This window comes from Sipha flava, unplaced genomic scaffold (genome assembly GCF_003268045.1).
Source record: "Sipha flava isolate LNK unplaced genomic scaffold, YSA_version1 36_pilon_pilon, whole genome shotgun sequence".
Classification (NCBI taxonomy): domain Eukaryota; kingdom Metazoa; phylum Arthropoda; class Insecta; order Hemiptera; family Aphididae; genus Sipha; species Sipha flava.
Window position 1 is genome coordinate 1,492,829 of NW_020273076.1, and position 27,121 is coordinate 1,519,949.

General features: G+C 30.9%; 2 protein-coding genes across 3 annotated transcripts in view; one reads left to right on the top strand and one right to left on the bottom strand.

Moving 5' to 3' along the window:
• The window catches only part of LOC112687988 (adhesive plaque matrix protein-like), a 23,129-nt gene extending 4,504 nt beyond the window's left edge, over nt 1-18,625 (top strand). Inside the window, exons 3-7 of the mRNA XM_025561001.1 lie at nt 6,655-6,678; nt 7,382-7,918; nt 15,351-15,417; nt 16,691-17,034; nt 17,795-18,625. Of these exons, the coding sequence (XP_025416786.1) occupies nt 6,655-6,678; nt 7,382-7,918; nt 15,351-15,417; nt 16,691-17,034; nt 17,795-18,388 (1,566 nt within the window). The 3' untranslated portion in view covers nt 18,389-18,625. The remainder of the gene's footprint in view (nt 1-6,654; nt 6,679-7,381; nt 7,919-15,350; nt 15,418-16,690; nt 17,035-17,794) is intronic.
• The window catches only part of LOC112687940 (Kv channel-interacting protein 2-like), a 325,918-nt gene that overhangs the window by 277,645 nt on the left and 21,152 nt on the right, over nt 1-27,121 (bottom strand). The window lies entirely within an intron of this gene.

The following is a 27,121-nucleotide window of genomic DNA, read 5'->3' on the forward strand; positions in this document are numbered from 1 at the left end:
TTTTTTTTATTGTTGTGCGACGTGCCAAGATATCCCGGCCCACAACAATAATATAAACGCCCTTTATTAACTTAATTTTTGGTCAAGTCAAGGAGTAAAAAAAATAAATAATTTTGTACATGCATCCCTTCTAAATACGCACATCTTATTCTCTCTGTTTTTACGAAACGTGCGAAAAATTTTCACATTATTTTTACATGACGACACAAATTTTCTGACGGTCAATGTTATGGTATGTGCAAATATCTCATATGTACGCATAGATCACAGAGTAAAGATTTTACATAAAATCGAAAATAAAATCTCGTATAGTCTATGCATGTCACGCTCTAATGGCTCAATGTTATCGCGTTGTTGCTGAGTTGGTATATTTTAGTAGAGCAATTCACATACTCGTATCAATGTACCACAGCTGTATAAAGAACAACACCATTGGTATGCAGCTATTGATTACGGATCAATGTGTAGTATTCTAAGACATTGAACACCATTATGTATGTGTGGATCGACATTCATAGTTTATCAATGTGGCTCTTAAATAATAATAATTTTAAAATCATATCCAATTCGCTACACTCAGGATTCAAAATGTTGTTTAAAATCATAATAGTTTTTAAATAGTAAAATAAAATGAGTTTCTTGTTACCGTTGATTATCAAATTATATTTCAAACATACCTAAATATTATAACAAAAAATGCAAATCTTCACTTTTAATTAGTAACTAGTTTTATGTGTAATTACTTATTTTTTAATTGAATTACTTTTTTAATCAATCGTGCAACCAAAAGTTTGGTATGTAGAATAAATTATAACTATTTTTACTTTTTACGATCGACTGAATCATCAATTTAATCAAATTTATCAACTATAAAAGTCAACATTTGTTATTTATGCCTTTCATTTATTCATTATTTTTTTTTAAAAAAAAAAAAAAACGTTTTAACCATCAAAATACCTATCTTATTTCTTAGAAAAATAATCCGTATGAAATACCAATATTACTTAGCTTTAATAATTATTAAATATTTTTATCGTTAAATTTTAGCTTTTGGGTCAATAATTTTGTCCAAAGAAATTGTTTCTTTTCAACTATGGATTCGCATTTTTTGTTATTTTTCAGTTGCTTATTGATACTAAATGCATAGTGAAACATTTATAGTTCGATGATGACTAATAAAAAAAATATATGTATTATCTCAGTGGTCCGAACCATCACCATCTACACTTAATGTATGTAAAGAATCTAAACGTATTAGGCCAAGCGTCTATCAAAGTCACGAGGCGTGTGGAATGGTAAATTATGTAGCAAGTGGCGTGCATCAAGTAGGCTACTTTGTATCAAAAATATGTAAGAAATATATTTATTGCCAACTAAACTAATATGACAGTGAATTGTGCTGTATTGCACACGCTTGAAAAAGTTTTTAATTTATTCATCATATTAATTTTAAAAGTTTGAAAGTTTTAATTTTTTTTTGAAATGAAAGATGATCCAAATATTGATATACTTTTTTTTTTAATATTACTAAATCCAATCCATGTATTTATAACCATAATATTTCGGACTACAGCAACAAAAACTTAATCGATAATACTCGAGAAAAGATTTTATAAATAATTTTATATAAATTATAATTTCACTTGGTAAACATTTTGAGCATAAATATTATTTATATTAATTATTTCATTATATAAAATAATTGGAATCGCTCTGGATAGCCAGACAATTCTTCGAATACATAAAAAACATTACTTTTAATTTTTTGATTCTATTTCCAGTATGAATGAACCCAATATTGTTTTTTTTTTTTTTTTTTTATTATTTGCGTTTTTATCATCGATTAAATTCACTAATGCTATAACATTTTCATCATCCGACGAGAAAAAAGACATAATGACTACTGGTGCTACTAGTTACCTAGATACATAGGTGGGCGTTGTGTCACACCATAAGTAATTTTGTTGTTACGCATTTGCTACATCATTTGCCATGTTACTTTGGCGGGCCTTAATCGTATTTCATTCACATATTAATAAGTGTTTAAGAATAAAAGCAATCATAATGTTTTTTGTTCCAAACACATCAGTTTATAATAGATAAACCGTATATTTTTTTAACCGATCGACCCATCTGTTATCTACAGGTTTGTAAATTTCCTAACCCTGCACCATCTACACTAGACAGTTAACAACTGTAACTGCCATTACAATAATTAAAATATAATCGGAATTATATTATTTTAATGAACTCTGTAATGCACAATAATAATCGACTCAGTCAACTACCTTTGTAATGATAAATAACAGTTTTTGCTTGGAAATAAAATTGTAAAGCTATATTACATTAAACCAATATGGAATCCAACAACATTTGCCACCTATAATAGCACGGTTTCGGAAACACGATTTTAATGACAATGCCACAAATTCATAGTTTGATCAATAGAAACGTCAACTGTAATACAATAATCATCGACAGTGTATTATGTAATTAAAATAATCGTTTGATCGCTGTTAAAGCTGCGGCGGCTTATATTTTTCGGTGATCGATTATTGTAATGGCGTTCGGTGTTCCTAAAACCTGCCGTGATGCTCTTTCGGAATGACTGACCGCAATGAGAGTCATTTCGCGTGGCCTTGAGGGGAATAACGAATTAGTTGAGATAACTACAGTTATGTGTGTATGATTTGTTATAAAGAATTTATGAATTTTTTGCTTTATCATTTAATTAAATTCATTTTTACTTATCTGTAGCTTAAAGTTCAAATATTTTATTTTTTATCGTCGTTGAATTTTTTTCGCGTGATATAAATTTATGAAATGAAACAGGATAGGGGGAAAAAATGAAGATATTTAGATCAAAGATTACGATATGAATATACACGAATGTTGAAAAAAACCAACAAACATATATACATAAATGCAGACAGATAGTTTTTATTTATATATTTTATTCGATAAAATTACGGTGCACATTATCTTCAACAAAACAATTGCCTCTAGTACCAAAGAATAAGCATGCATCAAGTGCGCACATATAAATTCGTTTGACATTAAATATGTACTGAATAACATCGACGGTAGACTGCTCCAGTGAATCCCGCAGATCTGCTGTAATCGATCTGTTCATCGAATCGTATCCGAAACCGATAAATATAACTATAATGGTAATTTCGAACACCTCACTTGAAATTACTGAAACAGATGAAGGTATTAGATAATCATAACCGTCTTGTATACGACCGTTTCGTCTGCTATGTATATTACTGTGTTTAATACGCGTGGAAAGCGATTGGTTGCTAAAAAATGAAAATTGAAGACTCAGTTAATAAGTGGTAAATTTTCTTCAATTTTTTGCGGAACAGTGAAACCTGAACACAATATACTTATGTGCGAACCGAAAATCAAATACTAAATAATATATTGACACGTTGTTCGGGCAATCAATTGTAATCATTCAAAACTATATATATTTTTGCACCAAAAAATCGTAGAAATTGTCACAGAAGAAAATTTTGTGTTTAAAAACTAATGACAATGCCAGGCACGTAATTTACGTAATTTAGGGTATGAAAGCAATCGCCCTCTCCAAAGACCATATCGTAGTAACCATGAATGAAGATATACGATATATACCACTTTATTGCACATTATTTAAGACGCAATAATTTTAAATAATGTTAATCACCCACTCCCCATCCCAACCCAAAATAAGCACCTTTTTATATGTCTGGATAATTTCAACAGAAGTATTAAATAATTTAAAAAGTTTAATTTTTTTTATTAATATTTTTCGTTTTTTTTTTACTCTATTAAATATCGCAAAAATCATACGCGTTGATTATTATAACGACAAATTGCGAAAGTGAAATAATAATAATAAAAACACATTGGTGTGCATTGCCTAATAGAGCAAAATTAATTATTATCCGTATTCGAATTCATCAATTTTATTATCAGATATATTATTTTCGTTTGTTCCTTTTACTTTTCTTCGCATGCATCTAATTGGTATAAATCCTTAACAGTTTTCTTGTTCATTATATTCGTCCTTGTCTGTGTGCCTGCGTACATAATTTCATTGATCTTTTGACCCCTTTAGTCTCGAGTCTACGCATCGTGGTACACCTTGTGCTTCAAAAAATCCAAGTACGCACCAATCAATGAGTTTTAATTTTAACTCGATAGAGCCCACGTGTCATAATAATATATATTGTGTTCATATTCGTATTATTATTATGATTATATTTTAAGTCATGTACTTGGTGTTCCGAAAATTGACAATTTCATTTCGTACAACACGAGTATAATTATAATATCACTTGTGATCCTAGTATGACCATTTCCATATACATTACGATAGAACAACACTAGAGTAATTTAATTCGTTTTAGTATGACTGATAATATATGGCACTGCAGTGCACGGTAATTGGCGGTCAATATTTGTATGGAATCATACCTTAATTCCTATAAATATTATAATATGAAATCATAATATAACAGCTGCGGATTTTTTTTACCACGTAATATTCGCTAGTCACTGTTTTATGGAATCGAATACGTGTAGTAAATATAGTGAATGTATTATTATTAGAATAATCGTAATTTAAGGAATTATTCTAGTGGATACATTTCTCGTACTTTTTCAAAGTTATTTACAATATTATAACAAAACATGAATATTTTAATCTATACTACGTATAACGTATTGAGAAATTAAATCTAATGTAACGTTGGTTCAATAAAATAGTCATATTAAAATTCGAATAACGAGTTTAAATGTATAATACGTCTTTAATCAGCTTAACAAATTGTTACTTTTAGTAGCATATGTAGGATACTAGTGTACACGAAACCTTATAATCTGGGTGTGTCTCAGTGTTGTATAACTGTTTAAATCTGAACAAAGAAATTATTTTACATTTCGAGACTGCGTCGAACGGTATTAAAAGTACTTTTACTTATTTCGTTCGTATAGATAAATTTAAATTCAAAATATTCTTACGCCGATTTCGGCGGGATCTATAACGGATTATTAATCACTTTATATTTTACGTGTCTATCATATTTTATAAACTCAATTTTTTATTTATAATTTATCGTAATACGTAACAAAAATAGGATAATGTTACTTATATAAAATATATTTCAAATACTAATATGTATGGTTAATAAATCGTATTTTATTTTATTTTTTATAAAAATCTAGTTCTTGATTTTTTTTATTATTATTCAATGAGTATTCCAAGTTAGAGAATTTGAAATATATTTACGATTTAATTTGTAAAATTTAATGGTTCACATTGAAGGACATTTCAATTTATATTTAAATCTTCAAATTCGTAATTTTAAAATTATTATATATATTAAGAACCTATAGGAATGATAAGTACTTTATCCAAATAAATCATTATAGATTATAATACAAATCGTTTATGTTATAATAAAAATTAGTATTTATTCAACTTAATATAAAAACTATTCTTTTCATTTGTAAATTGTTTTAATTTTTATATAATATAATATTATATGATGTTTAGGAAATGCAGAAGTCCTTAAATTCTAGTGCGGAATCCATTTAATTACATGAAAATATTATGAATATTATTTTAATATAATTAGCAATTAGTCTAATGAGTTCTTTTAAGTGTTATCGGTCAATTTTATCTTAAGTTATTAAAAACTGTAGTAGCCAAACTTTTCGACCGGCTATATAATATTATAATGTTGCCTTATATAAGATTTAATAAAAAAAAAAGAAAGATTTTATTAATGAATTTTGAACCATCTCGAAATTAAAACAATTTATAAATGAATTTCACCACCAATTTTTGATATTATAATATAGAAAAAACCGAGGAGAAAATATTTATTGAAAAATATAATTTCAAAACTAAGAGTAGGTAGGTGTATTTAACTGAATGCTTTTTCAATGGTCATGGGATGAAAGAATGATTATAATCACAACAAAATCTAACCGCATAAACAATAAAAACATATTCATACAGAAAGTTAGGTTCGAGGGGGAAAACAAAAATGGTATTTATTTCGATACAACCTGCGCCGAAAAACCGTCGTGGTCTGACGTTAATTACCGTTTGCCGGCGAAGGGAAAAAACAGAAAGATAACGTGTAAACGCATTACCATTACAATAATGATCATGATTCGTAATGGACGAGTACCTTAACGGATTCGGTGGTTCTTTGTTCGACGGACAGACTAATCTCGAAGACCTTCACCGTATTTCTCGGAGTGCCCGGGACGAGAGATGGCAAAAGACGGCTGGCGCGCGCGACCACGACTAGTGTTCTACGGTTTTCCTCCTCGTTCTCGCGTCTCCGTTACCTATTCGCGCGCCGGCACCGAAGACCGGGCGGAGAGGACGTTATTACGACGTTACGTGCACGTGAAGGGTGGAGCAACAGCATCGCGCGCGCCGGTCACCCGAACGCCCGAGGGGGAAACCGGCCCACCCGGTGACCCCCTCGGGCGCGCACGCCCTCGCCGCTTCTCCCGGCTAGGGCGATCCTCGCGACTGTCGGCCCGCGTATATATACCTGCGCGCTCCGTTCGTTCAACCACAGTCGTCGATAAACAAACACCGTCAACGGTTTACCTAACATACACAACATTCATCGCGTCACGAATATCCTGCACAAAATGTCCGCTAAAGTGAGTATGGTTTTCATTATGTTTACTGTTTCCCCTCCCGACTGTTCGTTCGGGTAACCGCGTTCGCGTACACCGTTCCCCTTCCGTTACGGTTCTTCGATAGAGACGATCCCGAGACGGATTTCACCGAGTCGACCGCACTCGACCGTCGCGTAAAATAACACTAGCGCGATTACATTTTCCGGAGCGGAGACTTGAACGCCATAAACACCCGATAACTACGGTGCTTCTTCTCCTGTACACCCGATCGAACGTTTCAAATATTTTCCTCCTATAATCTGTATCTAACCACGAGTGAATATTAGACCGGCTAGGTTCGGCCCGCGGTAGGTTCGATGTAGGTATGAGAGACCAGTCGTATATGTGTGTGCGTGTCTGCGTGTTACTCAATACGTGCACGTAATCGTGATCGAACACGCAACACTCACATCGCTCGGGTGCTCGATCGTCATCGCGACCGGTTTCCACAACTTTTACTCATGTTGATGTCCAACGTCATTGCGATACGATCGCGCACGGACAAGGTCGACCGCAAAAATTCCGGACCGTAGAACAACCGCTGCTGCTCTCGCGTCCTGTAGTCCTTTGGAGACGAGGGTTTTCCTCTCGCTAAGTCCATCGCTAGTGTCAACCGTCGTCTTACGGTTCACGTCTACGCTAATCCAACCGTAGCCTAACGGTTTCGATTTTTGTTTTCTTTCAGTTGATCGTGTTCGCGGCTTGCGCCGTCGCCACCGCCCTGGCCGTCTACAAGGAACCTTCGTACCCGTCCTACCCATCTGCCCCAGCCTACCCAGCTGCCCCAGCTTACCCAGCTGCCCCGGCTTACCCAGCGGCTCCGGCCTACCCAGCGGCCCCAGCCTACCAACCGGCTCCAGCCTACTCCGCATACCCAGCACCGGCTCCGGCCTACAAGCCAGCCGCGTACTCCGCACCGAAACCGTACGCTCCGGAACCAGCTTACTCCGCCCCATCCCCGTACAACTTCGACTACAGCGTGCACGACACCTACACCGGTGACATCAAGAGCCAAAACGAATACGCCGACGCCAACGGTTACGTAAAGGGATCCTACAGCCTGGTCGAACCTGACGGCAGCAAGCGCACCGTGGAATACACCGCCGACGACTACAACGGTTTCAACGCCGAGGTCAAGAAGGAAGGTGGATACCCAGCACCCGCTTACTCTGCACCAGCCCCGGCTTACAAGCCCGCCCCAGCACCGTACAAACCAGCTTACTAATCACTTTTCACATGCCGTCTCAAACGCCGACCAAATCGTATCGGCCCTGAGCCCGCTGACGGCTTTCAGACTGGTCTAATTCTTAGTACACGTTAATGCAACCGCATAATACTGCATTGTGCTGAGTATGTTATAATATGTTTGTGATTTTTTTTTTTCTGTTCTTGTTTCATTTCTGTCATTGCCATCAATTTCATTTTATTTTTTGTAAATAAATGTCATATGTTTCGTAACGAATAGTATCAAATGTTCGCTTGGATTTTATTACGAGAAATCTAACACGACTTTCCATTATCCACGCGTGCATTGACGGGTAAATGTTTTATACCTCTAGGCAATACCGGTCCGTGCAAGCACACGATTTATCCCGATATGGATTCTATAATACAACATGTAAATTGTATACGTACACCTCACGGTGAGAAAAACACTCTGTTTAATTGCAGTACACGATCATTTGCGAACAATATGCACACAAATGCATAACCCACGGTTCAGATTAGAATATAAATAATAATTTAAACCGTTTTGATGAAGAAATAAATATCATCATGATAATAATAACAATAATAACCATGTGTAAATGTATCGACTTCTGTCTCGCTTTTATTCATTAGGAATAATAGAAATGGCCAACAAAGTTTGCATATTTTTATAATTCGTATTATATTTTATATTTTTAATAATTGCCAGGTTTTTATTGCCTACTTTATTTTTTATTCTAAAAGCCGATTCTTAATTTATGTACATACATCTAAAGTAATTATTTTTTTTATATTTATATTCGATTTAACTTTGAATTACGCACCAGAGAGTGCATTCAGTTTTCCTAAATAAAAGTTGAAATAATGTTTGTTGTGGATATTTATCTATCTACCACGTTACTCTAATATGGTTAACTATTTAAAAAATTTTGAAAAAATACAAAAAATAAAAAAAAAGTACCCTAAAGCATTTATGATTTCGTATCTCATTTCCATATTAAAACAACACGAGCGTTCCGGAATACTAAATAAAGGAAAATGCATGCGTCACGAAAATTTAAAACATTGATCGTAAACAGTATTTTTGTATATTCATTTAAACTATACGAGAAAAAGTGAATGTATCTCGAATGCGTTTATAGAATTTGTTCATATACGAGTTGTTAAAATAAATAATATTATACTAGTTTATAATATACAGTAATATATGAACGTAAAACCTATTGCGTAGACTATGGTGAAATAATTATTAATATTTATCTAGAGAGTTGTTGTCAACATTTGTATGAACTCGAAGATTAAATTTTAATTTTTAATATAAATTACGTACTAGATAATATTATTACAGATATAAATAGCTGCTACAATGCATTGCTTTTCTTACCTATTTCAATTTTTTTCATGTTATCATCATCATAACTCGAAAAAAGAATCAAGACGGAGAGGAAGTAAAATAATTGAAATAAAATTAAAATTGCATTGACTTTCTTAATCAGCTGTGAGAATTATAAAAATAATGAGAATCTCTTGGATTCACACCAGTGTGAATTTACATTTTTTGACAAAAGTATTTATTAATAAAAATACCACAACAGATTTTCAAATGTTTATAAATGTATTTCTCGAAACCATAGAATTCAAAGTTATAAAGTTATAATATTTTCAAAATAATATTTCAACTATTTACTTGGTAGACATAGCATTATACTCAGTAAACTACATACATGCCCGGTTGCACAAATGACCATTAACTGGTCATCGGACCAATAACTAGGTTATCGAATCGATAAAAATTTTACAGGTTGCACAAAGGACCAATAAGTTTTATCAATCCAATAAAAATTGTGTTATCGGTTCGATATGTTGTAGACCCGATTTCGGTTCGATAAATATTCAATAGAATTCTATAACTTTATTGGTTTTATATCGACTGATAAAAGTTTTATCAACATTGTAAATTGTAATTTTTATTACATTATTTTGCTTTTTTTGAAATTCTACTTTTTTGTTTTGTTTTAATTTAAATCGATTAAATTGATTATTTAATTTTAATAAAATATTTTCCAATTATTGATATTTAAGATATTATTAAATCCAATAAAATATTTTTTTCTACATCTGTAACATTCCTGCTTCTTTTGTTAATTTCTATCATAATTATTATGTTAATATATATATATATATACATTGGTAAAAATACGTGGAAATAATATTATATATTTAAAAAAAAAAAAAAAAACGATTATGATTAACAGGGCTCGAGAGTTATAGCACAAATAAATCATGAAATATGCGCTATTATTTGCACCGAAAAAATGTAAAATATGCACTAAAAATATGAAAATATGCTTTAAAAATTATTTATTTAAAATTTTTATTTAGACATTTATGAATTTATAATTATTAAAATTTAAAGAAAAATTTTTATATAATTTTACAGTTATAATTTTTTACAAATAATGACTAAAAACTCTTTCCTGTTCTCATTAATTTGTATGTGTCGAATTTTGCCAATCTGTAAAATATAATTATTTCAAATTAATAAATCATTAAAAAGTAACTTACAGTTTGTACCTTCATAATTGCACTGTATTATTTATGTGTTTCCGAATATTTTCAAACTTGTAAGATCTGTTATTGCTTAATAATGTTGTGTACAACAACAACATTAAGATAAAAGATACGATAAACAAAATATTGACTTGCATTGGGATATTTTAGGAATATTTTTTTCAATCGACAATGAGTTTTATAACGTCCCAAAACTGTTGATCACTGATGAGTGGTCGAAATATGTATTTTTGCAGGACTGAGTTTTCGATTTTTACATTAATTAGCAATAAATAGCAAAATAGTCGAAAAAATAGCAAAACCTCTAGAATATGCAAAAATATGCACTAAAAACTTTTAGTATTGAGTTCATTTTTGTCTGAAATGGATTTATTGCTTACTCTGCTATCAATTCATAAACTACAAAAAAATATGCAAATGCTATACAAGTCTCGAGCCCTGATGATTAAATTTTGATTAAATTGATAATATAAGTTTTTATCACTTTTTTGTTATCAGTATCACTTAACCACGGTTAACGAACGAACTATTACATATCATATGTAAAAATTTGTGCAACGTAACGAAATTTGTGGTAACAATATAATTATTTATCTGACTGTTTATTGAAGCGTTATCACAGCTTAATGAACTGTTTTAATCGATCGTTTGTGCTACTGGGCAACAGTTGAGTAAACTTATCAAATTACTTGATAGTAACATATAATTTAAAGATTATTCTTTTACATTTCGTTTTATTTAAACATATATAAATATCTGATACCAAATCATTCTAATAATATTATTGTCTGATCAAAATTTACAATTTAAGCTTTGAATAATATTATATTATATTATATTTAAATTATTTTAAAATGTTTTTAATAGTAGGTAGATATTATAATTTTTTGTATTTTATATCATGACTTTTTTTTCTCGCAAATTTAAAACAAAGTATTGAAAACAATTGAAAACCATTGGGAAGTTTAATACACAAAACACTTTTAAACTTTTTAATCGAATTATAATTTCAACATTTTTACAACATTTAATTCAATTACCAAAATAATTCAAATACCAAAATAACACAATTCAACAAAAAATGTTATTTAACTGTTGTAGTACGAAATATCAAAATAATATATCTAAAAAATTCGCTATAATTTTATAATTTAAAATTTGATCATAAAATGATTACTTTTTTAGTCAAAGTTGTTTTTGAATGTGTTAATTATTTTTTACTCTTTCATATTTTTTACTAGTATTTTTAACAATATGTATCATTGGTAATTCAAAATTATTTCAAATAATAAATTTTATAGATCTAATGGTATTATTTATTAGTTATTTATGTATCGATCGGTTATTAAATAAATGAATGAAATGTGTTAAATTTACTTAAGCATTTTACGTTATTAGCTTATTTGGTTGAAGATTATTGATGTTGACTGTAACGATGACCATAATAAATTGTATCTACCTACAACACAAGAAAGTAGTGAAATTGCCTATTTCATTCGCCGTCCATTAAAATACGTTCCATGGTAATATGTTTTGCATGATAAACCATAAAAAATCATATTTGAATATAATTATTTTCATGCAAATTATTCATGAAAAAAAATAATCATATAAACATATATATTGGTAATGAGTTAAGATTATCCATGTGTACTAAATTCTACAATTGGATTCAATAAAAATTCGAATGAAAATATTTATTTCTATCATAATTTGAAATGATAAAGCCTAAACTTTTTTTTTACGATGAAATATTAAAAATTACTGGAGCGGAATAATAATATCATGAATCAATTTCGTTTTACTTTTAAACTAAAAAATAAATGTATCAATTTATTGAAATGAAAACGATACGTTTTTTAAATTGATTTATGAATGTGGAATATAAAAATAGAATATGAACATATTAACTAATAAAAAATTATTCCTTATTTAGTATTTGCAATATTAGATTACAGAATATTTTTTTAATAAAAAAATAAAAATAGCTTATAATTAAATATATTTTAAAATTAAATTGTAAATTAACTTAGTAATTTTAATAACCAAAAAAATTTTTTTTTTATAAATATTTCACAGTTTATATTGAATTCAAAATTATCAAAGAAAATGGAAAACTATTTTTCAAACGTCAAACATAATATAGAAAAATTCATAATGATTTATGTACATTTCGAATATATATATATATCCGAAACTATAGTTGGAATTAAGGAAAATAAATTATGACCTATTGTAAGTATAATACTTATAGTATAAGTCATTCACATTACCAGTAAAACTTTGTCATGGAATTATAGAAATAAGCACAATTTATTGTTTCTCCCGACCCACCGATAATTTTTAATTTTATAACGCAAAAGAAGTTATCTGCCAAAGATTTAGGATTTTTTTTTAATGTTTCAATACCAAACAAGTTAATTTATTGGAATAATAATAATATAATATATTATATTGGTCTGTTCATTTAAAATAGTTTAAACAAAATATGCAGCAGACAAGAGTAAACATATTTGTTTTCAATTTAATATTAATTCAAGATAACTGTAATAAAAAACTAATAATTTTTTGTGGTTTTAGTGCTTCTATGAAAATATCTTAAATATGTACCAAATTTGAAAATAGAAATAGAAATTTAAAATCAACCACTGACATAGGGTCTTTGATAGAGATAACCACTTCGGTAATGAGAAAATCAAATTTATATTGAACCTCTAAGTTTCTAACACGATTTCAAATCCCGAGTATCACGTCGAGACGAGAAACAATAGCTAAACTAATTAGTAGTAACACCAATAGGGTTAGCTGATGTATTACACTTCTGTGTGCACTCAATAATGCTGAGAAGTCGTTGGATTGACGTTTTGTTCAAGTTATTACAAACATTTGAAATAGTATCGAGACTATTAAGTTATACTATCATATTAGTACGAATAAGACGACGGCCAGTGTTCTAATTTAAACTGTTTGTGTTTTGTGTTATTAGTATGCAACTATGGTGTATGCATGGTGTTTCAATGTATTTTTTTACAATAAACCGAATCTAATAGTTAATAATTATGGCACAATACAATTGTATTTAGTTTATTTTATAAAATCGATCGGTAAATATAAAATATGTGTGTTTTGTAATTTATAAGGTTTAAATGACCATCTAAACAATTTGCTCAACAACACCCAGGCGAGATAAAGGTTCGAAAATATATTGGTAAAATTAATTAACTCTTTAGTACGATTGAAACGTTTTAGTGATATTATGCATGTGCTAACAATTTTCGTAAAGCTTAATCGATTTTGACATTGTTTTGTAATATTAATTTATAAAAAAATTCCTGATAATGTAACGTGTGATGGATCAGGTAAATATTTTAAAATTTCTGTGCATCTGTAGAATAGTATTGTACATTTAGTAGCGGCTCGTGCTATAGGGGATACGTGCACGTGCTCCACCAATAAAATTGAAAGAAAGAAGAAAAATTCAAAATTTAATAGCTATTGGTATTTCTTCTAACCATCATATATAGTTGGTAATTAGTATACTATCAAAAATAAAAAAAATGTACTAAATACGGGTATTCCTACGTATAATACGTACATACTGATACTATATTATACGGTCATTAGGTGGCAAACACAAATTCGTTATGCCCGATGAACCGATCAACAGTGACAGATTTCCTCCATTTTTTTTTATAATAATATGGCGTTGCCGGGCACAATCGTATTGTGCCCGAATTGTATTTTTATAACGATTTACGAGATTTTGTCGGCCTTATCAACTTCGTATTGTTATTGTCGACCGTCTTTCGTGGCACAGAACAAACATTAATTAGTGTTTATCATAGATAGTTGGAAAATGATAAATATAATTCATTTTTTGTTCATTTTTTTATTTAATTAAGTGTAATGTATTTTCATTTTACGGTGCTTTATTTATACGTTACAGATTTACAATACTTGATTTATTAAATAATTTTTAATTAAATTTAATAAAAACATCAAAGTATTCATGAAGAAAAAAAAGACAGACAAATTGATTTGGAATTTAAAAATATTACTGATTAAGCGTATAATTATAATTATTATTTATTTTTAAATCATAATTTTCTTATTTTTAGATTTTTCATTATTTTTCATACAACATACATCATAAGTGTATATTAAAAGGTTTTTCTACACAAACAATTTTTTTTGTATTTAAAAAATCAATAGGCATTGTTGGTAAATTCAAAGTTGAGATAATGAAAAAGGAGGAAAATTTTTGTGCCCTTCCTTCAATGAACCCCACGAACCGCCACTGTGTATACCGTAATACAAGTTAACTATAAAGTAAAATAAAAAATGCGTACGAGTGATTCTATGCGTTTTATTTTATTAATTAAACGTGGAACTTTCAAAAAGTACGTGAAATGAAATACTCTACGAGCCGTTTGCAAAGTGACGAAAAGGTGAAAAAGTGAAAGTATAACAGCCAGTTATAAACATCTGGAAGAAATGAGTATGCAAATGATAGGAAACTACAAGAAAATAACGTAGTAGAAAAATTATGACCTTCAGCTGTTTCCAATATTTTATTAATCACCCGACAGTTTTACCCTGCCGTTATTTTTTAAACAAAAGAAAAACTTACGAAACACGGTGTCCTATTAATTTAGATTATGACAAGGATTATGTTAAAAAAAAATGTCAAGAGTATTTGAACCGAGAGTAAATTTGATATTTTAAGTCTTTTTGACATATTTTGATGAGAAAAAGGAAAAATTATAGGTTGTTTAGATTTATGCAGTTTTTTTAAACTAATGAAGGATTACTAAGGATAAAAAATGTAAATGAGACAAAAATAATACTTGATAATTTCACATTTTTAATTATAGATTGGTTTTGTTTTACGAGAACTATACGTACTTAAGGTACAGGAGTTTATGGGCTTTGAGGTTATTCGTGTGATGGATGGAGCAGTAGAGTTTATTCGAAAAATTTTGGATTGGATTTAATTCTGCATAAATTTATATAAATGCAATATGTCGGTTAAATATAGAATTTTTCAATTCTTGAAATACCGACAAGAGTAGGATCGTTTTTTTTTTTTTTTTAACAAATTATTATCTTTTTATTGAAAAATTATAAATTTATTTTATTATATTTAAATATATTATTATGACCTACTAGAAATATTTTGCGTCCATTATTTTGTTATATTATACTCGGTATATATTTCCTTTGTAACAAATAAGCTCTTTGATGTATATATATATATAAATATATATATATATGTATACAATATATTATATGGAGAAATAATCCCATTAATGATATCCGAAAAATATCATCATAATATTTTTGCAGTTCAATCGGTAAGACTAAGAACCTCCTCAGAAAAATGATACTTAAGTATTATTCAAATATATTATATAATCTTTAAATAACGTCAAAATGTGTAAATACTAAACGATATAATGAAAAGTAATAATCTTCATGTTATGCTCATTAACATAAGCATAAGAAATAAGTTTAAAAACAGCTTTCTCGGTTAAAAAAAAAAAGTAGTTGGAATAAGGCGATTGATGCATACTTTTGAAAATTATAACGTACGAGTACCATACGCTGTAAGATCCAAAGTGTATAGTTATGAAAATGTACGTTCCCGAAAGCAATATGTACAATAAAATAACGTGATATTTATAATTTCAACATCATAATAGTATAAGGAGTAAAATAAAAATGTGAATAAAAACCAAGTTCAACACAATAAGAAAATATTAATGAAAATAACATTTAAAAACAAATGGTATTTATTATACTATAGAGTTATTTAATTGAAGTTGGTCGATAAAATCATTAAAATTATAATGTTACTTGTGTTTTTGTAAAAAAAAAAAAAATCAGTAATTATGTCCCAGTCGACTTAATCCCGTAATCCATCGAAAATGACGACCGAGTCGAAGTTTTCGTAATGACAATGCTAATCAAGAAATCTGCAATACGTATTTTAAATGATTTTCAAGACCTTATCAACAAGCAGCGTACACAAACGTCTAACGATCGCTTTAGCGGGAAAACAAAAATTCCTCGTCAAATAACCGAAACCGAAACGTTGCTGTGCGGATGATTGTTTCGATTGCAATAGCGATTCATTGCAACGACTTTAACGCGCGCAAACGATATTTTTGAGAACGCACGGGCATTCTACGGCTAACGTGAGAATAATCGTAAGAACAACGCACGTATTACGCAGCGGCGGCGGTCCGCAAACACGCCCGTGTCGCCTTTGCCCGAGGGGAACACACCGGGACTAACCCAGTGACCCCCTTGGGTGCGCGTGCTGTGTACGCCCTCACTTACGATCGGAGCCGTCCGCGTTCACCGTGGACAACCGCCACCGGGCGCGGTCACACGCCACCGCCCGCGCACTCCGGTCGGCACGGCAAGTCTCTCGAATCTCGGACGGTGTATATATACCGGTGCCGATGGTCCGCACCAGCACAGTCGTCCACGTTCACCGGATCGTTTCACTACACGCAGTCAACTCACAGTCCACTCTCCAACATGTCCGCTAAGGTGAGCGTGTTGTTTCTTGTTCGTGTTCACGGGCTCTTTTCGCCGATCCATCGCCACGCGGTCCAGCGCTCGCGCTTTCTTTGCAGATCCCGGTGCCCGAAGTCTTGCGGTCCTGCCCAAGTCCGACCACCGTCCGCCGGGACGCTCGGGCACCGCGTACTCGCTCCGGGATAACATGTCTTGGTTTCCGCCGGTGGATCGACCGGCAAAGACCGATTCGCGGAGTTTCCGATCTCGCGTTACGCGAACGGCAATGGTATCGCCGCCGGCCACCGGGTTACTCAATCGATCGTGAACGCACACGCAACGCACGAGCCACTTGCACTCTTGGTCGCTCCGCGAACCGGTTTCCGATACTTTTACCGGTTCGCCGACCGTCGCTGTGTCGTCATGGTTGCGCGAACAAGGTCGTCCGAGAACTTCTCACAGCGCCCACCGACGACCGTTCCCTATTGCGGTCGATCCTTCCCCTCCACGGACGCTGTCGCTCGTCCGCCCTCGTCCTGCACAAGTCGGACTACCGAAAACCGTCCGACTCGCACGCGATCTACGGGAAACGTTTTGCTTTTTGTTTCGTTCACAAACATACTTTCGCTAACTCGTGTAACGGAATCTTCGACCGGTTTTCGTGATGTTTTCGGACACGCAATAATCGTGGAAAACCACTTTGAACCGATAAAATATTTCTTTAGGCAGTTAACCTCAACAGCACTGCGTCGTCTTACCCGTCTAACCGTATTTTTTTTTGTTCTGTTTTCAGTTGATCGTGTTCGCGGCTTTCGCCGTCGCCACCGCCCTGGCCGTCTACAAAGAACCTTCCTACCCGTCCTACCCGTCTGCCCCAGCCTACCCAGCTGCCCCAGCTTACCCATCTGCCCCGGCTTACCCAGCTGCCCCAGCTTATCCAGCTGCACCAGCTTACCCAGCTGCCCCGGCCTACTCAGCGTACCCAGCACCAGCCCCGGCTTACTCCGCTTACCCAGCACCAGCCCCGGCCTACAAACCAGCACCGGCCCCGGCCTACAAGCCAGCCGCGTACTCCGCACCAAAACCGTACGCTCCGGAACCAGCTTACTCCGCCCCATCCCCGTACAACTTCGACTACAGCGTGCACGACACCTACACCGGTGACATCAAGAGCCAAAACGAATACGCCGACGCCAACGGTTACGTCAAGGGATCCTACAGCCTGGTCGAACCTGACGGCAGCAAGCGCACCGTGGAATACACCGCCGACGACTACAACGGTTTCAACGCCGAGGTCAAGAAGGAAGGTGGATACCCAGCACCCGCTTACTCTGCACCGGCCCCGGCTTACAAGCCCGCCCCAGCACCGTACAAACCAGCTTACTAATCACTTTTCACATGCCGTCTCAACGCCGACCAAATCGTATCGGCCCTGAGCCCGCTGACGGCTCTCAGACTGGTCTAATTCTTAGTATACGTTTTTCATAACCGCGCACGTACCACAGTGTTACTATGATTTGTGTCTGCGTGCGTGTCTCTCTGTTTGTGTAAAATAGTTATTTGCTATTATCATCTCATTGTCATTTTTTTTGTAAATAAAACTCTTTACATGTCTTAAGAAAAACTTTTTTTTTTCTTCCGCCAATTGCATGGCTATTATAACATATGGCTTGTACATGGGATCGCGCACGTCTTAGTCCAAGTATCTTGTTCGAGACATATTTTAGATGAAACTATAATCCACCTATTATTAAAGTATTTAAATATTTGATAACATATTGTTTAAGACAGTGAACTGCAATATTATGGAATTCATGTATTTCATGCGTTTAATGATCGTAGAAGCCAGTTTTGATTTTATGTTTCTAAGCATAAGTTCAAAACAATTTGGTTCATAGTTACCATCGTAATTATACTTAGTAACAGTACGGATATTCAGTATTTTGGATAAATTTATAACAAAGCATATTTTATGTATTAACTCAGGTAATTAATTAATTTAATGATTTACACATAAGTCTACTCATATAATACAGGTCACACTTTTATATTTGGATATTTTACATGAAATTAAAGTTAATTATTTCAAATATGTTTAGAAATTGGGAATTTGACACGCTCGCAAAGTGGGATTTCCTTACTTAATTACCATTTGTATGAATCAATTTCGTTTATTAATATATGCTATGATTCTAATTCCGATTAATATTATTCTAAGTTATGCGTTAATGTATTTGTTTTATAGAATATGGCCTTTTATTGATAACTGTCCCTATGAGATTTTAAATAAATATTTCTTCATGAATTGTTGTTCATAAACAATGGAATATTTGTTTTATATTATAATATTGAGTTAGAATTGAGTATGATGAACACCTTTATAAGAAAATATTATTATCATATTATAAAAAGAAAAACTCATTAAATCCATGATTTACTTAAATGAAATTTATAAAAACGAATCACACATTTAAAATTCCTGACTATTTATTTAGCAATATCAATAAAAAAAATATAATTCAACACAGGTTTTTCGAAAATCTTATTGAATGTTTTAGAACACCACTTATACTTTAAAACTAAGAACTAAAAACCTATTTATATATAAAAATTATAAAGTGATAAGACTATTGTCAAAGCTTTTTCGCATTAAAACTAAATAAACATATGTGTTTAGGGTATAGTACTTTTTTATTAACAATTAATATTTATTAATTATCTTCATTTATACTGGATAAATAGGTACATTATGTCTAAAAATTATTTTTGTCAAAATAAATGTATATCTTTATTATTTATAATTGATTTATATTTATTAAATTATTATAAACATTTTAAATATTTGATAGTTTCTACAATATAATTACAATTATTTAAGTGTCCATTTGTATGATATTACATTATATTAGAAATTAAGTAATAATATTGGTATGTCACAATATTCTTCGACGAGTTAAATATTTTTATTTGAAGTGGCCTAAGTGGGTCAAAAAAAAAACAATATGTAATATTGAGATTGATCGATTTTAATTTAGAAAACAAATTTTACTTAGTATACTATTCTTCTAGGTTACAACGGAAAATATTTTTCATATTTAAAAAATGAACAAGGACTAAGATCTTAAAAAAATAAAAAAATAAAAATTTATGTTATCTAAAATTATAAATATCTTAATGGTAAATTCGAATATCAGTAATAACTTCCAATCAAATCTTAAGACGATCTCGCACTGTTCGCAATACAGATGAATACTATACAATTAAATTAATCTTTGAAACTTGTGAATAATGTGAAACTAGATACTTGCTATAATTATGTACTTGCGGTGGTACTGGAATTGATCTCCAGTAGGTGGTAAATTATTCCGAGCCAAAGTGCACTAGTTCATAATCGAAGTAATTCTCACACTGCTCAGAAATAATCGAGAACGATCGAAAATTATCAGATAGTAAACAAATAACACGTGATTCGGTAATCACTCAACTTTGAAAATACTCGTAGTAACTCGTACTCAGCTCTACTTCCGATTAGTGTGTGAGGTCACTTTGAAGATCATGTAATTAATCTGAATTGTCACTCGTTTCTAAACTTGTGATTACTTGCGAGTAGTTTTAATGACTTTAATGACTGGAATACAAATTCTAATCAATTTTCAAAAATAAAGCCCGTCCATCCCAATCACCGCAATTCTGTTTGGCTTATTCGTCTTTTGAGCGCTCTAGACGCGTTACATCAATTTTGATCAAATCGGTATTTGACATGTTTCTGTGCGTGCGAAAACGTACTTTTACTATGGAACTAAAAAAAAAAAATACTGACATTGTGGAATTAAAAACAGATCGTTTCTAACGATAAAAAAAGATAAAAAGGAAATGGAATTATTATGCCATACTTGCAATATAAAAAAAAGTAAAGCTGCCACTAGATATGGAATACAACACGAACACATGGCCAAAGAACAGTTAAAAAAAGTTATGGTAAAGAATATAAAAATATATGTCTAATAGTAGACCTTAGCTTATCATTCTTGGCAGAATCTCTTGACGGTCTAATATCCACTAATGCTTCTAGTTGAAATTAAATGTCGAGCATCAGTGAATAATATCGGTCCAGAAGAAGGAATCATAAAAAAAAAAAAAAAAAAAAAAAAATAGACAGCCGCATTTGTTTATTTTGATTACTATTGTAGTTCCAGGAATTCGTAATGTATCCGATAGACGGTCGAATATGTAACTCATATTAATGTTCATTTACTTGTCACACACTGACACAGCCGAAATGTAAATGCTATATAAAATGCCTACTCATTACTCCTTAGAACATGACACGCTCCAGCTACTTAAAACAAAAAAATTAAACCTTTAATTAAATGGACAATCATATATTTTTGAAATTCTCATGGATAAATCCCCTTTTGAAACACGGTGTTATGTGTCAATATTTTGGTTTTCAAAATGGTTAATTTCAAAGCTAAAATATTAATACGTATAGACGGAGTAAACAGTACTGATGTTTATCTTCTACGCAGGAATGTATTGAAATTGTCTACTCAGTTCGCCGCTAATTCGAATATGGATTTTAAAATACAATGTTTTATGGATCATATATCAAAAATAAAATTTAATGATTAAAAATTGTTTTCTAAGAAAAATTTGATAAATTAAGTCATATTATTGGTTAAATTATTAATCATAATTTTAGTGCAAATCCTAAAATGTTAAATGTTGCGTTTTGTTACCTATGTAGTATACAATTGTGCAATAACTCAAATAATGTAACGTGTATTGCTAAATACATTAGGTAAAAAAGTATTATAAAAATAATATGATAAACTAAAGACACAGTAGATATTTTAAGAGTTTTATGCCGTTTTATGTTTAAAGTGATAAATTTCATAAAAAAACAAGAATTTCATTTTAATAAAAGTTATGAGTATAAATCAATGAAAAATCAACACGCATATTTTTTTAAAATTAAAAAAAAATAATGTGCATCTAACTAGAGATTTGTGTGGATTTATGATTGAAATACTGAGAAGAAAAGTAGTGATGCCAAAAATAATTGACTACACCGACTTTAAATCATTCACCATACAAGACGAAATTCTGTTATCGAATTGGAATAAGTCCAAGTTGATGTTTTCCAATTCAACTACATCGATAGTTCAACACTGAACGTTGTTGGTACGATCTTAATATGCTATGGAAATAATAGCTATACATTGGAATATAAGTCATATTTGCCAAGAATTCAGGAACGTAAACTGATATACGGTGTATTAGATATACGGAGAAGAGAAATAATTTTTTTGCAATGCATTTAATTATTTTTTTTTTTTTATGTACATAATAATATAATATTAATAATATATTATTGATACTATAGATATTTTGTAACTTTTAAAATATATAGGTATTTTAAAGTGTCGATGATGGATAGTTAATTCTAAAATATCTAGGTTAGAATTAATTATCAATAATCGTCACTTTATGGAAAAATTTAATTATATAAATATCATTATATGTATTAGCAATCTGAAGAAATATAATGCAGTTACTTCAAAAAAACACTTATTTTAAATTTTCCGATTACTTCTGTTTTTCTCATTATTCTTGTAAGTCGTTTGTTTCAAACAAAGTCTATAATTTACTTGAGTTTAATAAGAAAGAATTTGCATTCTTTATTTCCATGGCAGTTTAAATGTGTACGTAAGAACCATTAATTAATTTTATTCCATGATTTTATATTGTACAATTATTTACGCATACCATCTTTAACATAATTTATATTGTGACAAAGGTCATAGAAAATTCAAATTACCAAAATCTTACACGAGATAACAAGAAAATATAAATGTATTTACTAATCTGTTTTCTGAATTTTTGTGGTATTTTTTTCATCGACTTGTAGTACATAATAGTTATATATGTTGGACGCAAAAAAACGTAATTTCTTAAATATAATTTATGGTAGTAAATAGAGTTTGTATTATAAGAAAAAAGTTCAATTTTATTAATTTATAACATGATTAATTTACGCTTATACAATTTTTATTTATTTAATTATTAATATATTTTTATTTTTTCAGTTTTACAATTTTCGGTTTAAACTTAATAATTCTATACATGTACATTTTTAAATTGTAACAGTCAAATTTGATTTGATACCATTACGGGTTGTTATTCACAAGTTGTAAATACTGATCAACGGTCGCGAGTAAGTATTTAATCGGTCACTAGAGACCGATAAGCCGTGTGTGGTTCTAAAGCGTATCGAAAGTGTTGCGTACAAATCGGTAGTACATCAATCAAGTGTACGATAAAGAAAAAAAACTATCGAAACCGGAACGACGGAAAAAACTGTGTAGAACGTTTGGGGTCCCCACAAATAACAAATCAAGTAGAAACATACATTCGTTCAAAAGTAAAGATACCACGTGAGTATTCAGTTTTGACAAAGGATTTTCGTAAGAGTTACGATTTTCTTGTTAGAACTCACTTTAACATTAGCTAATTCAGCCCGTTCAGCCAGCAACGTTTTTCTGGAACTTAGTCAGTTTAGTCGAAAATGGAAATTAACGTAACACGCGCGAGGTAATAACTCATGTGAAAACGCGAATAAAGCGTCCTTATCGAAATCGCTAGGGTGAGCATTGAAATGGTTTGAAATTAGTGAACTAAATTAATTTAGTTACAAATCGCTCTAAATCGTTTCGAATAGCGTTGTGTATTCCGCGGTGAAAATTTTCAAAAATCCAATTGCACTGTTCGGCAAATGTAAAGTATATTTATACCATATCTTGTTTTACCTTTAATTTTATAACATGCAATTTTTAGTTATACTCATAATCAGTGATGTAAAAATATCGTATTTTATTTTTTTAATTGTATAATACGTGTATTATACATGTATTATACATGTATAACACAGTATTTTACAAAAATGTTATGGTGTTTACATAATTATTAAATATATAACTACCGGAGTGTAATAAGAATGTAAAATCAATAATATTAGATATTAGACATTATTAGGTCGACCCATAGTAAAAAGAAACAGTAACTAACGTTTAGGAATTTCAATTAATTTTAATATGTAGCCTGTTTATAATTAAATAGAATTAATAGAATTTACTATAGTATTATACAATGGTCTACTGTTTAAGATTATGACTTACGATTTTACAATTTACAAATATTTCGACTAGAATCATGGAACTTAAGTTAATAAGTCTATCGTCTATAGCTAGAATAGTTCTTTCTAATGGACAATGATGCTAATTCTTTATAATCTCTTTTCTATGATCGATGCCAACCGGCAGCCACCTACCAATATCCATGTTACTTTTATGGCCGTGCTCCGTCGTTTTATTACTGTTATCACTTATCACTGTTATCTATAATTTATCAATTATCGCTGATGATTTTTTTTTTTTATACCACTTGTATTTTACTTTTTTATACATGACGTATAATACGCCTGTATAATACAATATTATATAATATGTAGTATACAATTTACATCACTGCTCATAATCAACGGGTTTGCCACCGTTCGGTGTCGAAACGCACTGAGAATGCCGCGGGCGCATGATAAAAAAATCATCTGACCTCGGTCGCTACCAGAACAATATAAAAACGCGGTGCAGATGGCGGGAAAAGCTCAGTTCACCGCGATCGGCGAGGTCCCAAAGATGGCACGGGAGTTGTTGAAAACGATTTCTGGACGTTGGTCAAAACGCATGACGGTTCCCATGACACAATTATCCGTTCTCTCCGACCGTTTTTTTTTTTTTTGTCAAACGTATCATATTTTGTATAGATGAACTCGTTATAAAAATGCGCCAAACTAATATTGACTGGAATAGAACATCGAAGTAATCCAGAACAGAAAAACTTAGAAGAGACTATATTGATTGGAGATTAGTTTATTCAAGTGATCTATGATCTATTAGACTATAGTGTTAGGAATATATAATACAAAATTTATCTAGATAAAGATGAAAGATAATATGTCCAAATTCATCTCAATAAAGATAAAAGATAATTTCATTTTTATCTAGATAAAAAAAAATGTTATTTTTTGGTCAATATTTCATATTCTAATAATATCGATGAAGACTCAATTATAATCAGGGGCGTATTTAGGAATGTCTTATGGGGGGGGGGGGAGGAGGCACAAATAAAAAGTTCAAAGTATACATAGTTATAACTTTTCCATCTCAAAAAATTGTCGTTATTCATAACCAAATAATCAAAATACAAGTGTTTGATAGAAACATAAACTTTTACTACACAAATTTCTAATAAAACATATTTTTAAATATAATTTTTGTAATTACAATAAGTGAAGACATCTGGGGTGTTTATTAGCATATGCATCAACTACTTCTTCAGGTTTATAATTATTTCAGAGTGTATATTAAGGTGTATTCAGGGTGTATACAATGGTAATCCGTTTAATCGATGGTATCATATTATCATGATATATTGATATTCCAGTATTTCACCGTGTGCCCGTGCGTGAAAAATAAGAGGGCCTACAATAATAAATAAAGTATAAAATACGGTGAATGAGGGGGAGGGAAACGGGCCCAATAGGCCCACCTCTTAAATATGTCCCTGATTATAATCATTATTATCAATAGGTACCTAGGTGTTTAATGTTTATTGTAGTAATGTAGTGTACCAATAAACAGTATTTATAAATATTGTACAATATTTAATGACAGTTAATCATTAAAATGTTAACAAAAAAATAAAATAAATTAAAATTGTTTTGTACGTATCAGGATGAATACAGAATACATAAAAAATATTTTAAGTTAACAATATTGTTTTCCCTATAATATTAGTTTGATAATTTCCATTATTTTATAAGTAGTTACGATTTTACGGGTTCCAAGAATGAAGTAATAACTATTCAGCGTATGAATTACGTGTGTATACTAAAATCAAATATATATAATAATAATAATAATAACTATATTTGGAACTTTCGTGGAAAAATAAGAAATTAAGTTTAAAAATACCAAAAATATTTTCCCGACATGAATATAAAAACAAAACGTCATACCAAGAAATAATAATTACTCATTAATAATACATGAATTTTGATTATGAATACCAAATCTATATGTATAAAAGAAAGTCAGGTTAGTTACAGAATTTATAATTCAAGAACGGCTGGACTGATTTTGATGATCTCTGATTTGTTCGATTCGTCTCCGTACATGAATAAAAATAACTCTAATCTTGGCAAGAATACAGACAATTATCTAGATAACTAAAAATGTTATCTTAGATAAGTAATTAGATAACTTAGCGTTATTTATCTAGATAAGATAAAATATGACAAAAAAATCTATCTAGATAAGTCCCAACACTGCCTATGGGTATATAATACGTTTACTACAATGTCCTTGGTAATATTAATGAGTTCAATTTACTTATGATCATTCCTGCCATTCGTAGATCATCTTGAAAAATAACTATCTGATATATATATTTATAAACACCTATGTAGGGGTAGTGATGGTCTGGTCGAACATTTGGTTGCTAAAAGTCTAATGATAAAAAAGTGATCAAAATGTTATGTAATCGAAATGTATGTTTCGAGGTAATCATTGCCGTCAGTTTTATGTACCATATCTTTTTTCATATATCAAATTATTTATATTTAATAACATCATCAAATTTTTTTTTTTTAGGTTGTGAGCGAAAATAATGTTAGATTTTTGAATTCATTAAGACTAAAAAATTTAAACTTTTTTAAAAATCATGAAAATATTTCAATTTTAAATAAATAAATAAGATTGAATAAGGTACACTTATAAACTCATATTTTATCAAAAAAGTGAATGTAGATACGTATTATATTAAATTACCATTTTTTATTTAAAACTAATTAAGGTACTACGTTCATATTATTTATTCATTAGATATGGTCGATAGTGATTTAATTAGATAGTTATATGACAACAAGGGCAAAGATTTCCGTGGATTCAATTTTTTTCCACTTATTTCAAAGCGTGTATTACTAAAATATGCGTATTAATTGTAAAATGAGAAATTTCTCAATTTTTCACTCACATTTTTTGATCTTTTTTTTTTACTAAGC